General features: G+C 42.1%; 1 protein-coding gene across 14 annotated transcripts in view; it reads left to right on the top strand.

Annotated features, from left to right (window-relative positions):
* The window catches only part of cuedc1b (CUE domain containing 1b), a 51,368-nt gene extending 37,808 nt beyond the window's left edge, over positions 1-13,560 (top strand). For 5 of the 14 annotated variants that reach the window (XR_014699402.1, XR_014699403.1, XR_014699404.1 and 2 more), the window contains 3 exons: positions 1,424-1,884; positions 1,996-2,951; positions 11,906-13,560. Coding sequence is in view for 6 of the 14 variants with exons in the window: in XM_084558939.1 (XP_084415065.1) it covers positions 1,996-2,145; positions 2,882-2,951; position 11,906 (221 nt within the window). In the remaining 8 variants the exon portion in view is untranslated. Of the gene's footprint in view, positions 1-1,423; positions 1,885-1,995; positions 2,952-4,799; positions 7,018-11,905 lie in introns of those variants that run through there. The other 9 variants (XM_084558938.1, XM_084558937.1, XM_084558935.1 and 6 more) reach the window with 7 other exon arrangements.
* The last annotated feature ends 2,529 nt before the right edge of the window (positions 13,561-16,089 follow it).

Below are 16,089 nucleotides of genomic sequence, written 5' to 3'. Positions count from 1 at the left end.
CTTCCTCCCTGTCCTGACAACAATCCCTTCCCCAGACACTTATGCATCTCTGGATCCAGAGTACTGCAGATGTTCCTGTGCCACAATGTACTCCTCCCTGACTGCGCTAAAAGGGAGTCTGAGCTTGTTGGTGTTTCCATACAGACCGATGTTACTTAGGCTGTGTGGCAATCCCACCCATCTGCGTAGGTAGCTGCTCACCTTTTGCTCAAAACCTTCAACCACAGTCACTGGGACCTCATAGATGAGTAGAGGCCAGAGGAGTCTTGGGAGGATTCCATGCTGGTAGACCCAATATATAATCTTATATACCTTATAAGGCACTCCACTTGGGCCTGGTGCTGAGCTTGATCTTGCTCTCCTCACCACTTCCTCCACTTCACTCTGGCAGGGCTCCTTCAGGTTGAAGTCTGATGTGGGCTCTGGTGGTGTCAGCAGTGCATCGCATGGCCCCAGCAGTCGTTCTCTGTTGGGGTCAGAAAAGGTGGCATTGAGGTGGTCGTTGATTGCGTCCTTGGAGCAGGTGAGTTGGCCAGTCCTCTTTTGGCCAAGGAGCTGTTTGGATCTGGGATCCATCCTCACTGAACTGGTGCCACTCAGCTCTCTTTTAGGATTGGGGCCACTGGATCCTTGGTTGGGCCAAAGGAGCACAGCCAGTTCTTGTGGCTGCCACTTGCTGGCTTTGGAGGCTCTGTGGGTTGTCTGGAGGTGCTGTCTCTTGAGGGTGGCTTTGGGTGGCAGACGAGCTGCTGGCAGTAGGTGTTGGCGACACTAGGAGACTCTGGGCGCTGTGGGTTGCCTCCGGGCCTGGCTCCTCCTGCGTCTTACCAGAAGTGCTGACTTCTGTGCAATGTGTTGTCGTCACTAGTGCTTTCAAACATCGCATCCTGCCTTGATGATTCTTAAGCCCTTCTCATTCTTGCAGCTCTTGCCACAGATGCACTGTACTGTCGTTGTTCCATTGTCCTGTGTCGTCGCTCTTAGGTTATTGGGGTGCTATGTGCAATATGGGGTGCTATGTGTACATTAATAGGAACTTAAATGACTGCAATATAACACAGAGTTAAACATTTAAAGGAGTCTGAATACTTTCCACTTTGTACATATCCTGCACCACTCTAACATACTTCTCTGCAACTCCAGATTTCTTCAAATAATACTATAGTTCCTCTCTTGGTACCCTGTCACACACTTTCTCTCGATTTACAAATATCCACTACTTCCACTACTCTTTCCCACTTCTTCATTTTATGACTCATCAGCTTGATACCACTGTAGTTTCCACAACTCTGCATGTCACCCTTCATCAGCACCAAAACACTCCTCCATTCCTCAGGTATCCTCTCACTTACCAAGATCTTGTTAAGCAGACCAGTTAAAAACTCCACTGCCCTCTCTTCTAAACACTTCCATACCTCTACAGGTATGTCATCAGGACCAACCGCCTTCCCACTCTTCATCCTCTTCAAAGCCATCCTAACTTCACCCTTACTAATCTTTTCTATCTCCTGCTCAACAATAGCTGCCTCTTCAACTCTTCTTTCCCTTTTGTTTTCCTCATACATCAGTTCTTCAAAGTACCCCTTCCATCTTTCCCTCATGCTCCTGTCACCCGTCAACACATTTCCACTACTATCTTTAATCACTCTAACCAGCTGCACATCCCTCCCTCTCTATCCCTCTGTCTCACCAACCAGTACAAATCCTTCTCGCTGTCCAACCTCTCATACATGTCCTATTCTGTTTCGCCTTTGCCACCTCTATTTTCACCTCTTGCTGCATCTCACTATATTCCTGCCTAGTTTCCTCAGTCTTCTCACAGTCCCACTTTTTCCTAGCCAACCTCTTTCTCTGAATACTCTGCTGCACTTCATTATTCAACAAGTAAGTGTCCTTATCGTCTTTTCCCCTTCCAGATGACACAACTAATACCTTCCTACCTGTCTCCACCTGTGTGCTTCTGCCTTTGCTCTTAAATGTTTGACTATGTTCCAGCCTCTTCTAGAAGAAAGTGTTCACCACAGCCATCTTCATACTTCTCAAAAAGTCTACCACCCATTGTCCTTCTGAGTTCCTCACCTGAACACCAAACCTACCCATCACTTCCTCATCACCACTATTCCCTTCACCACCATGTCCATAGAGGTCTACACCGATCACCACTCTCTCACCTCTGGGAACACTGTGCATAAATCCTCTAACTCGTTCCAGAACTCGACTTTCTCCTCTTCCTCACAACGTACTTATGGATCATGGATGGTCATGGAAGTAGCATATGTTAATTGATTAGTCATGTCTAAGCTGAGCTCTCTTTGGGCCTGTTGAGACCTTGTATTAAGATCCGGTGTGAACACCCCCAGGACACATTAGACCCGACCTCTGACCACATTTGGAGATGGCCTGGGTCGCATGTGTCCAAAAAAACCCCAAAAAAACCACAAACACTATTATAAATGATCGCCTGAAAAGGAAAAAGTACCGTAACTGATGTTTGTTCATTAGTAACAAGAGCTGTTAACTAACTAAAATATAAATAAATCTAGTAAGAATTCACAAATGAAACTATTTAATATCAGTACACGAGTGTGATTTTGTGTTAATTATTGATGCGGTCATGTTAATGTATAAGGAGCGGTGTGTGGTTAAGTATTTCCTTATTTACTGATATCTTTATATTCCTTTATTACCAGAGATTACGGTATGAAAACTTCCAGGGTTGAAGTTATAATCTGAGATTTGTGCAGGTCTAATTTACGTCAGGGCAGAGATCAATAAATAGTGACTTAATGTATGTGCCAAAGACATGGCGCACAGACATAAAACTCTGTTCTCAGTTCACTGCTGTGAATATATTTATGAATACACTTTCGTCTATATCCAGATGAAGATGATCAATCCAGACGAGCAAACACTCAGGAAGAGATTGAAGAACACAATGAGCCAATATCGTGGTAAGGTACTCCTATTTGAAAGGTGCACTTTAAGTGTGTCTGAAAGTGCTCACATGTGTGGATATGTAAGCAGAGGTGGCAAGTAACCAAGTACAAATACTTCGTTACTGTACTTAAGTAGATTTTTCAGGTATCTGTACTTTACTTGAGTATTTCTTTTTCTGATGACTTTTTACTTTTACTCCCTACATTTGTACACAAATATCTGTACTTACTACTCCTTACATTGGAAAAACAGGCTCGTTACTTTTTTAACCTCCACGGATGACAAGACGTAAAAGACATGATTGGACATGACTAGAGCATCGGACTAGAGAAGGAAAGTCGATGATGCGCTGCCTGTGTTGTTCTTCTACTGTTTTGAACAGGCAGCCCATTTGATTAGTTTGAGCTCTGCTGCCACCTAGTGAATGGAGGCTTGTTTATCGTTCAAGCATCAATAGAGACACTAATAATGAAAGTCCACCTGACCCCACTATTTGAGAACTACTGGTCTAATCTGAAAAAAACAAAAAACAAATTCAGGTATGGTTTCTGTTGCTATCATTAGCTTTTTGAGGATTTTTTGGAAGATAGTTTTTTTATTTTTTTTTGGAACACATCGTTTTGATAGTATAGCTAACACTAGGTAGCGGTTTAAAAACAACAACCCAGTAACCCTCAGTTTATTATTAAAAATTATCCAGTTGCTCATGCAGGACATCTGGTCAATTCAGTCTAGATTATTCTGCTAGAACTTTTTAATTTTATAAAATTATCAACGGATGACTTGTTTCATTAACGGCAAAATCATTTTTACTTTTTAGTTACGTACATTCCAGAGCCTGTACTTTCTTACTTTTACTTGAGTAAAGGAGTTGAATCAGTACTTTTACTTTTACCAGAGTATTTTTTTACACAAGTATCCATACTTTTACTTAAGTACAGAATGTGCATACTTTTGCCACCTCTGTATGTAAGTGGTAATCTGTGTCCTACTATCTTCAAATTCATGTTAACAATAAGCACAGTATTTGGTGTTAGGATATGGCTCCATATTTAGAAGAGGTGTAAACCTAAAGTACAAATAATTTTCATCAGATCATATCGATCACTAGATTTGGACTGCTACTTCAATATCCGTGATCAATTTCATTGTTGTCCGTACAGTGTGAACAGCTGGTAACCAAAGAAAAATCCCTCTTTGTGAAGGATGTACTAAATGTAAATGCATTCGCTCTAGACTAAAACTATGTGTATTTACGTACATCATATGTGCTCATCCTCAATAACTTAAATCCTGCCAAAGTGTCAACCAATAACTACATTTCTAGTCACTTCAAGTTGACATTTTAATATTAAGTACAGTATACATCCGGGCTATTCAATTGGTGGCCCCCGGGCCGGGTCCAGCCCCCGAGGAATTTTGTACCGGCCCTTACAGTGTCATGTAGTTATTACATATGGATAGTCTAATACAGCGCATGACTATGGCTAATTGTACATACTCTCGTGCAGAGATGGTATACACACGTCGGGCCTATATTTTGAGGGACCACACATGACCAATCAAAGTCGCCATTCGCGCTCGAGTGCAGCGCTCTGAGCGCTGACTGTATATGCCTGGCTCTGACCGCTCTGACTTCTTTCTTTCAAGCACGAAGGTTGGCTAACAAGACTCTTTCACTCAGCTCTCAACGGAGGCGGACGCATCTTTTCTCTCTCCCTCTCCCTCCCTATCCCTTATCTTCCTGCTTTGCTTCTCACGTCTAGTCCTGTTTTGTCTCAAACTTTAAGAGCCTCTCTCAGCACTGCTCTCTAAATTTAAATCATGGAATTGGTCAACTGGTCTCTCGATGCAATTGACAGAATCTTCTCAACGAGAAGCTCAGGCTTGGGGGAACCTGTCTGCCCTGACGGAACGTTTGCCGCTGGATACACGATGGACTCCTGGGAGAGGTGGAGGGTTGTGTGCCTGGCGATTCTTTCCGTAGAGGACATCGAGGATCTTTACATATTCGGAACCATGATAACAGGCTTTCTGCTGATTGGATTAGGCATTGCCCTGGTGTATCGGAAAATTCTGAAGACGGTGTCAGCAGTCCAAAGCCCCATGAAGCTGCCCGAGTTGATTGATGGAGTGAGCAGAGCTGTTAGCGCTCAGACTATTAGCGCACCGACTCCGGTTTTAAATCGCAACATGGATAACACCTTGGAGAGACTCACTGTGATTACAAACCGCAACATGGATAACACCTTGGACAGGGCTGTTCGTGCTCTGAATGCAGTCAGTACCCGCAATATGGAAAACATCTTGGAGAAGCTTTCGGCCTGCAAGGCGGACGAACAGATTTGAAGACCAGAATGGACAAAAAGAGTAAGTCGTGTCCATTGAAATGCGACTACTCGCCCTAACCCAAACAATCATAATCTAATCTGCACTCCGGAGCCAGCCGGCCTTGGCCAAGGCCGCTGCTGGAACAATCCCCCCAGGAGATCGCTGCAGTGAGACGCTTTGTCCCATCCCTCACTCCCTTCCTCCACGGACACCTGCTGATGTTGACTCCGTCTGGGACCCAATCAGGGACGTCTCCATGGCAACCATGCTGTGTTATCGCGCTGACATCCTGCGAACTGAGGCACTGTTAGGGAGACTAGTCAAAGCGACTCTCCAGGCTTATGTACACACACGCACCCACGGACAATCACACACATGCACATATGAATCAGAATCAGAAAATACTTTATTGCCAAGCATGTTTGTACATACAAGGAATTTGACTTGGTGTTGGTACGCATAAAATAAAATGAAATAAAATAAAATATAGAAACTATATATAAAATACAAAAATACAAAATACTAAAATATATACACAGTATATATATATATATTCCACCAGAACTGTGGTAGTGAGGATACACCTCCCTAACCTAAACCCATGCCTTCCCCGCTTTTCAACACCCAGTGCACCAGGCGGGTTCCGATGGCGGAGCCCTTGGGGCAGCGGCTGCGGAAGGCTGCCTGTCTGCACTGGAACACCACCTCCCCCCTTCCCCCTCCCCCGGTGCAAGTTGTCTTTGAGTTCTCATGTTGTATACTGTGCTCATATGTGCTTATGTTGCTTAGGTTTTTTTCCCGGTCCCACACTGTACTTCCCCAGGAGTGTAGTCTGGGAGCTGCTTTTTTCTCCTCCCCTTTCCTCTTGTCTCTTCCCTTTTCCTACCCAAACTATTACCAAACACTCATCCTGTTATGTCTGTCTTATTGTATGTATTGTCTGTATATGTACGGGTCGAATGGCGCAATTTCGCTGTACTTGTTATAGTGACAAATAAAGTTGATTGATTGATTGCTAAAATATCTCTCTCTACTTAAAAAAAAAAATTTGTTCAGTAGTTGTCCATATCAAGAGGGTTGCCAACCGTCCCTTGAAAAACAGAATCGTTCCGTATTTAGAAACAAGAACGCGTTCCGTATTGAGCTGAAACGGGACGCACTTTGTCCCGTATTACCGTGAGAATCAAAAATAGTGTGTAAAATGTCAATGGAATGAATGAACTACAGGGCGCTTTATGTGAAAATTTAAAACAGGCCGTCTCCTGCTCTGTGACCAATGAGCTGACAGCGGGAATCCTGCTCATCTCATTGGTCGAGGTACTGTTGTTTGCGAAGAAAATACCAGAAGACAAAGCAAAAACTTTTACGCGCACTTTCTGTTCGAACTTTGGTTATTGCACTTTTACAGGAGGAATGCTCTGCTTTCTATTGTTTTATATTAATTTATACAGTTTTAAGTTAAACAGAACAGGTTTCTGTTACTCTTCTGTTTACTCTATATTTACACAGTATGGTGTAAATATTGTTTTCAGTTACATATTACATTGAAATAAAGAGGCCATGTTAAGCTTAAAACATTTATTTTAAAATACATGGAACAACACATTAAACGCCAATTCACATCAAACTTTCCAGATACTTTGTTGCCAGACATCAGGGGGAAGGAGAGAATTAGTCCTGTAGCTCCTACAGCTAGGGTGACCAGATGTCCTGCTTTGTGCGGACAGTCACATATTTTCATTACTTTTCACACGACCCGCAAATTGAGACGTTGTCCCGCTTTGTAATTGACAGTCAGACTCCAGTTTTGAAATGCGTATTTTATAATCTAGCATTTATCAAATAGCTGTTTGGAGAAAGCAGTGAGGGCTGTCATCAATGGTTGGGGCGGGCTGTTTGATCATGTCAATCAAATTGGACGCCCACCAACAACAAACAATGTAAATCAGATCAGAACGGCATGCAGCGCGAGACATGGAGGGAAGCATAACCCGTACGACTGAGAAGAGGAAATGCAGCTGTAATAAAGACTGGGAATCTATCTATCCAATCCAAGGCGAGTCTGGTAAAGTTTGCTGTGAAGTTTGCTTGAGTCATTTTTCTGTTTCACACGGAGGTGAATACGACGTGAAACGACACAGACAATGCGAGACAAAACATGTTGTTCAACTTGGGAAAGTTGCATTTAAACAAGTTTATATATATATTTATATTATAAAATATATTTGTTAAGTTTTTATTTGCAGGCTGTTATGTGCTACTGAATCAATCAGATGGCAAAGCATAGTAATGCTATAAGCAAAGGGGCAGAATAGAAATATTTATTTTTTCTCTTAGTTCTTTTAGACTACCGTGATGCATTGGTATCTCACATTGTCCCACATTGTCCCACACAAACGTAGTCTTTGTCCCACGTCTGGTGAATTGGGATCTGGTCAACCTACCTACAGCAGGTGTTGAACTGTCTCTGGGTCATAGTAGCGTTCCTGGTTAAAGAAACGCATACAAACACAAAAAAAAGTTGAATTATAAGAGAAATATAGACAAATGACCAATATAGTGTTTTTGGACTTAATGTGAACCACTAAACAGACAGCGAGTGGTGCCACAGTAGTACCAGGATACAGCAGCTTGTAGCGGGGCAGCTAACTTTACTACCACTCACTGTCTTGTTGGTCTCTATCAACTTTACCAGTATTTTCACTGGGGAAGACAGAAAGCTCTCAAATAATGTATATATATTTCCCTGCAGGCCATTCGGAACTCTTGCTCTTCGTTACCGTATAATGGCACCGACTGTGATGGGCCCGCTAACCTAACATGGTTTAGCTAGGGTCAAACGCATGTTAACACCACCGCAGTTATAGTCTTTGTCTACTTGGTCAGCTGTAACAACTGAAATAGCCTACTTATGTTAACCGTGTAATTGTAAATGAATTAGCATTTACTGACTTTAGCATACGTCTAAACTCGAATCGTAGCGTTAGCGTTAGCTTGTTGTTCGGACACAGCGCTATACGGGGCATGCCGTATGCGAGATTAACAGTCAGTATTTACGTCAAACATAACATACACAAAGTGAAACACATTTACTCACCAAACAACGTTTTCTCATCAGTGAAAATCAGTCGGTAGTTGTCGGGATGACTGTCCAGGTGCGGGTATAATAAATGGGCGGAGTTTATAAATTAACACCTTAGGTGTTATATCCGGGTTCAGAGCTCGTCGTAGAAATAAAGAGAGTTAAATGTGTTGCTCTGACACTTACAGAGTTAAATCACAAACACTCCATTCTGACACTCTAGTTTAACACCAACCCTCAGAGAGTTATATATAATACATTTAACTCTACAAAGAGTAGAATTAACTCTACACTCTACACTACAAAATTTCACCAACACCAGAATTTTAACTCCACAGCATTTGCTGTGTTCATGTCACTCAGAAATATGCATCTAATTCAATTCAGGTTCGAGTGAAATAGTTCAAAAATCGTTTCACACACACAAAAAAGCTAAAAAAAAAAATCACCACGCTGGGAAGGGTGAAGGCAATCGGGTCGACTGGCCCTGCCAATGAGGTGTCCCTTATTTATTTTTCAGGGCGTTGGCAGCCCTTTGTGCATATGTTGTTCTGCATTTACAAAATAGAATACATTCACTCCTTCAGTATGTTGTTGTTATTTCTTTATTTGTTACCGTGATTACTTTTATTCTCTGGCCCCTTAGTTTGCCTCAGTTTCATGAGCTGGCCCCAGTTCCCAATTAATTGAATAGCCCTGGTATACATTATACATATATAACATTTTTTATGAAAGCTAAATCTTTCCAATTAACTTTCCTGAATAACTATCGGCCAGTTGCCCTCACCCCTATTGTCATGAAGTGCTTCGAGAGACTGGTCATGGCCCACATCAAGGACTGCATCGACGTCACTGTGGACCTCACCTGGAGCACCTACACTTCCTGCCTGATTAGGAAGGCACACCAGCGCCTCTATTTTCTCAGGAGGTTGAGGCGCGCCAGGCTTGGGAGCTCAGTCCTGACAGCATTCTACAGGTGTGTGGTGGAGAGAGTCCTGTGCTCCTGCATCACTGTGTGGCACTGCAGCTGCTCTGCGGCAAAGAAGAAGGCTCTACAGAGGGTGGTGGAAGCTGCACAGAAGACTGTGGGACGCAGTCTATCCACCACCATGGACATTTATACCTCCAGATGCAGAAAAAGGGCCACCTGCATCAGGAAAGACCCCACCCACCTCGCACACGCACTGTTCGTCCCTCTCCCTTCAGGCAGGAGGCTGCGCATTAAGAGCAGGACCACCAGACTGAGGAACAGCTTCTTCCTGGAGACTGTTGAATGCTGGAGGTCCTCCTGGACATAAATTCAGAATGCTAAATCCTGATCAGACAAGAGTAATTTTTTTCAAATTTTCTTACTTAGGCAGATGGGTCCCTCCATATGAGCTGGGTTCTGCTCAAGGTTTTTTCCTGTTAAAAGGGAGTTTTTCCTTGCCACCGTTGCCTTCAGGCTTGCCCTGGGGTTTTCAGGCCGGGTTTTGAAGCGCCTTGAGACAATTTGTATTGTTATTGATGCTATATATATATAAAATTGAATTAAACTGAATTACTGCTAAAGCGTCACATTAGCATTTTTAATGCTAAAAGCATTGACGGCGATCGACGTATTGGGCACTCCTTTTGCCTTGGCACCATCACTGGGAAACTTCCTTGCTTGGATGTTTGGAGTTCAGGTGATAAATTAAATACAAATCCCTATCAGTGGGTATTTATATAATATTTATATAATAGTTTATATATTAAAATACGTCCACACGGCAGACATGCCTGTGCTGGCTGCGGTTTTTGCTTGCGTCATCACAACATCCTGTTTCGGCCGTGTTGTTTCGGTGATAAAAGTCTTTGGGTCAATAAAAGGAAAATGTACTTTTGGGCCATTTGCGGCCGAAATTTTTTGGTGGCCGAATATTCAGTGCATCCCTAAAAATTTATTTTATAAAGCTTGTTAAAAAAAAAAAAAAAAGCTAAAAGATAACTGCCTGAAGTCAGTCAGGTGACTCACTCTGTCATTGCATAATATACCTATTCTTTATCGTCAGACTCCCGAGACATTGACATTTTATGTTGTGGTATACCCACCACTGTACCCACTCCTGGGTAGTTTTCTCAGTAAGTTTTGTAAGTAAGTTCTACTTTCTATATGGTTTATTTTAAGACAGAACTCGAAGCCTGCAATACAGTAAGTTCTGTGGAAGCAACATTGCAAATGATTAGGGGTAGGTAAAAGATAGGGGCTCAATTACTCCATAAGCTATGGAGTTATGGGCCTGGCTACTAACAGGACACACAACCATTCACATCGACATGGTTGGACAATTTATAGTCAATACTTAATGTAAACTGTATTTATTTTGACTGTGGGAGGAAGTCAGAACTCCCAGACGAATCCCCTTGTTGGCACAGGAAAACATGAAAACTACACACAGAAAGGCCCCCGAAACGTCTTGCTAGTAGGCATGACTGCTGACCCTTTCACCGCTAGGCTGCATTATGCAAAGGATTTAGCCACTTAAAATAAAATAAATAGTCCCATGAATAGAAGGACTCCATCATGTTGAGTTCTGGACTTTATACATTTAGGTTCAAGTGGCTTAACTACATGTGCTGTGAAAATTCCTGATCCCATTTTAATCTTACTGTGTAGAGAAGACAGTTTTGATAACCCCATTTTCAGCTGTCAGTTGGAAATATAGTGTAGAGCGGGCATCTTTTACAATCTGGTCAAACAGTGGAGCTACAAATAGATACACAAAAAGCTCTTGTAGAAGATGTGTGTTGTCTGGTCTTCTGAAGAAAATCAACCTAATGTATGTATCCTATCTCAGATAAGAGACCACTGTATCAGGAATTCAATTTCAATTTCAATTTTATTTATATAGCATCAATAACAATACAAATCGTCTCAAGACGCTTTACAAAAATCCGGCCTGAAACCCCCAGAGCAAGCCTGAAGGCAACGGTGGCGAGGAAAAACTCCCTTTTAACAGGAAGAAACCTTGAGCAGAACCCAGCTCATATGGAGGGACCCATCTGCCTGAGGCCAGCCGGGTACAGACAGAAGAAAGAGAGAAGAGAACAGCAAAGAGAGAGGAGAAGAGAACAGCAAGATAAACATACATCTGTCATAGATACACATATCTGACTAAAGCGTACATGTGGAATCTTATGATACAAACTGATGACGTTACATGAATTCATAGATTAAGTGGTGTTCTGCCCACCAATTTGTTCTTTCTGGCTCCAATCACAAATATTGTTTGCTATTGGTTATAGGAAACTTGAGGAGAAAAAAAAAGGGAATGGAAATGAACAACCAAGTACCGTATGCAGCATCTAACAGACTTTTGCTTTGTCTGAATAAAATGTATGCTGACCATCTACTTTGAGGCCTTCTAACAAAACTAAAAATGTAATTTTCCAGTGTCTCAGACATGTTTTGTGTGTGCTTTCTGTAGTTCTGATTGGGCAGCATGTTGTAAATCCTTTAAAAGAACAGTTTTTCACTCATTGTTTTAATTTTTTGGATGATAACAATGATTAATTTTCTCTTCTACATTTCAGATTCTCTTATGCCGTACCATGTCAGGGATACCATGGCATCTTCAGCATGACCCATGCGTGGTGGCCTTGTAGCTCTTCCTGTCCTCACCTGCTCACTGCACCCTAGTTCAGACTAGCTGATGTAAGGCTCAGCAGCAATGGGCTGTCTGTAAATGTATTATCCCTGTATTATTACACTGTTGATATATAATTTTAAAGGTAAAGAATGCTCTATATGTTAACTGCTTCCTTTAATCCACTGAGAGGGACACGTGTTACTTTTCCAGTTCTGTGCACTGGCAGACTATATGTTTCTGAATGAGGTCCCTCAGGTTGGAAATTTCTAATCCAAAGTGTTCACATGCCCCTTTATAGACTAAACCATGTAGTTTCTTTTTTAACCATGTCTTCTTAATCAGTAGAAGTTTCAGTTTTTTAATGTCAGGGTTTTAGTAAATTTCTTATGTACCCTAATATTTTGGCTTTCCAAATGTAAACACTTCTCCATGGTAATGATAGCTATTTGGTCACAGTTTATAGTCAGTATTCTTAAAAAGCGTGTTTGCTGATGTGTGTGGAGCAGATTACTGGTTGTTTTTTTTTGTTTTTTTTGGCAAAATCAAAATGTCCAGTTTGTTTTGTGTAGTATTACTGTTGCTGTGCTAACAGTCCAGAGTCAAGGGTTGAAGTAGCTTTAAGCTGTATTGTCAGGACATTAAACCAGCTAGACATAGCTTGAATACGGATCACTATCACAAAAAGGATGTGTACTTGTTTACAAAGTTTCAAAAAAAATTGAATGTGGAACATTTTTAACAGTAGCCATACAAGGAACACCAATCAACTTCAACTTCAATACCACTTACAGGAGAAGTAAATAATATTGTTTATCTTGTGACAGTACAGTGTTCTTCTAGGAAACTTTTGGACCTAGCATTTGTGTGGATGTTACTTAGACTTGTAGCCCCCACCTAGACCAGACCAGACACCCCCATCCGACAGCAGTGACACTCCTTGATGTCAACAGCCATCCCCAGCAGGATGCAGCCTGACACAGACACACACACAAAAACGGTTTAGGAACAACTCAAAAAACAGGGTGCTGACCTGGCCTCCAAATTCACTAGATCCCAAACTGATCAAGTATATGCGGCATGCACTGGAATACGCCTGATCCACAGAGGCCCCTCCCCTTAACCCACAGGACCCAAAAGCTCTTTAACAACATTCTGATTTTAGAGAACTTGTCAAAAGCTGATTGAACATTAAACAAGCGCTTTGTGTGAAGCATAGTGAGACATTTACAGTAGAAACTTAAGTGTTTTGTTTCATACAACATACAATATGATTGTCTTACCCAAAGGTTGCGCTAGACTTTTTATTTGTCTGTCATTTTGACTGACGGGGTCATAAAAATCCTGTCATAATCTATTTTTACCCATCACTTTAATAATGATGGGTAAAAATAATGACATATTCAATAGCATTTAATTTTCATTCATTTTCAATTAATATTCAGTAGCGGTGGAAAAAAAAGATTTGGGATCTGGCTCATATAACCGGCCATCAAAGACGACTCAAGAATCATGGATCTAGACGTTTATTTAACCGGCTCAGTTGAGTCCTGCCATGTTTGATTGATATATGTATTATCAATAAACGGCTTACTCCTCTTACATCTCACTTGGCAGAGAACCACAACGTACTACCAGACTTGACCACTAGCAAACTAAGGCACTCACCCACTCACTCACTCACTCACGCGCAATACGCAGAGAAACAAAATTTAACCGACTCATAACCACTACTCGTGGATCCCTGCTTAACCCAGAGCAGGTATAAGTTTTGTTTCTCTGCGACTGAGTGGGCAAGTGAAGCGCCATTGTCATCTCAGAGAAAACACAAATGAACAAATTTTCAGTGGCCATGTTTACATGATCACAATGAACTGATAAATGGCAATAACAGGTAACTAATAATCGTTCTTAGGAGTTTCTATATTTTATTATGTCTCGAGTGAAACACTTTCTTCCATTTTGGATCAAATGACTCAAGTGACTCGCACAACCCTGCTCACATCAGTGAGTGACTCAGAATGATCCGAATCCCTCAAAAGATCCTAGTTTTACACTACTAATCAAGAGAGACAAGAGCCAATTAATATGCTCACTCGCCACCAAGTGGTCAGGTGTGTGAATTGCAATCTGTCAAAATGGCAGATTGCCTTCATAATATTTTGGTTAACACGACCCTATCGACTCTATCACTTTAGTGTTTCAGGTAATCACATTCCTAAAAAATACATTACTCAAAAAGTCCGGGATATTCTGCTTGCAGGTGAAATTTTTGGAAAATGTAAAAAAATCATGCAATTGTAATTTTTTTCATCTCAAACAGTGGTAGCTATACCACAAAAAAATGCTGTTCACAAGCCAACTTATTGTCTGCTAATGCATGGTATTCCACTCTTCTTGAGGCTCCATTCTGATGTGCAGGGTTACAACTCCATAAACAACTCAGGTCTTGACAAAATGCAGGCCACTCCATTTGAGGCACCTCAGCCTCCATGAGCTGAGGCATTGTCATCCATAAAGATGAAATCAGGCCTGTGTTGCTCATGCAGAGGCACAGTGACTGAATTAATGATTCAGGTAGTATCAGCTTATCACAGTACCATTCACAAGGTGTAGGGCAGTTCTGAATTAACTAGACCAGGGATGGGCAACTTAAATGATGGAGGGGGTAGTGTTACTGTCGGGGCAGGTTGGTCTAAAATAACCACTTAGTTTTTTTTTTTTTTTCAGTGCAAAGGGTTCATGAAAATAAAACATACAAATCACCATCCATCTCAAGGATGGCAGAAAGCTGCAGAACAGTAGACAAACATTAATTGCAAGAACTAATATTGTGCATTTTTACACAAAGAAACAGTTTAACATTTTCCCTGTATACCCACTCTACCTCACCACTACCAGCAGCGGGCACTGGTAAAAAGTCGCTGTCGTTTGTGTACTTTTGATTTGAGGTCGGCTGCGATAGCAGCCCTTGCAGCTTCAGTATACTTCTCATATTTAGCTTTGTGCAACGTGTTGTGGCGGCAACTTAAATTGAAATCTTTCATGGCAGATAACGTCTCTAAGCAGACTAAGCACATAGGTTTGCTTTTAAATTCTGTGAACCCTTTGCACTGAAACACACGATTTTCTCAATCAAATTTTCTCTTTCCTCCGCTCTTAGCCACAGTCTCTTCTTCACTGGTGGAGAAGAGCGACCCGGTGGAAGCGTGTACGAGGCGGCGTCTGCATTAGAGGCGCTATCTAGTGGCCAACTGTGTCATTATAACTGATTCAGTGCCGCAGAGGACATGGTAAATGGTAAATGGCCTTGCTTTTATGTAGCGCTTTTCTACCTATTGGTACTCAAAGCGCTTTACAGTCATAGACACATCTACCCATTCGCTGACACAAGCGCACACACATTCACACACCAGTGCCACGTACTGGGAGCAACTGGGGGATCAGCGTCTTGCTCAAGGACACTTCGGCATGTGGCACATTCCGGGGATCGAACTGCTAACCCTCTGGTTCGTGGACAACCCGCTGTACCTACTGAGCCACAGCCGTCCCCTTTTTTTTAGGACACATTTTTATAATTATCAAAAATTAAAGGGCCATTTCAAGTGAGGTCGCGGGCCGTTTTCAGCCCCCGGGCCGCCAGTTGCCCATCCCTGGACTAGACCAACCTGCCCCGACTGTAACACTACCCCCTCAATAGGCCCGTCAGGTGACAACAGTGTAGCATTTTTCAGATCAGTGGTCTGATGTGGTATGGTTAACGTAGATGCCTCACAGCAAGAAGGTGCTGGTTTGGAATCCACTGCCAGACAGAGGCCTTTCTGTGCGGAGCTTGCATGTTCTTCTGTGTGTCTCTGTGTGTCTCTCTGGGTACTCCAGCGTCCTCCCACCATTCTAAGAGGTGAGGTTAATTGGTGACAAGTGGTTACAGAAAATGAATGACTTTTTGTGAGTGGTATACATAACTTTAAGAAAAATAAAATTACCATTTTGTGTTGGCCTCATTATAAAATAGCAACTATCCTGCCTTTGCTTGAAAGGGAGCAAAATCACAGATATCATTTGTATTTTCGCAGTGGTAGACACATGAGGGTTCTCTGCTTTGTTGCTACATGAGTGACTGACTGGGTG

The sequence above is a fragment of the Chelon labrosus genome (genome assembly GCF_963514085.1).
Source record: "Chelon labrosus genome assembly, chromosome: 13".
Classification (NCBI taxonomy): Eukaryota; Metazoa; Chordata; class Actinopteri; order Mugiliformes; family Mugilidae; genus Chelon; species Chelon labrosus.
This window is presented reverse-complemented; position numbering and strand designations above follow the sequence as displayed.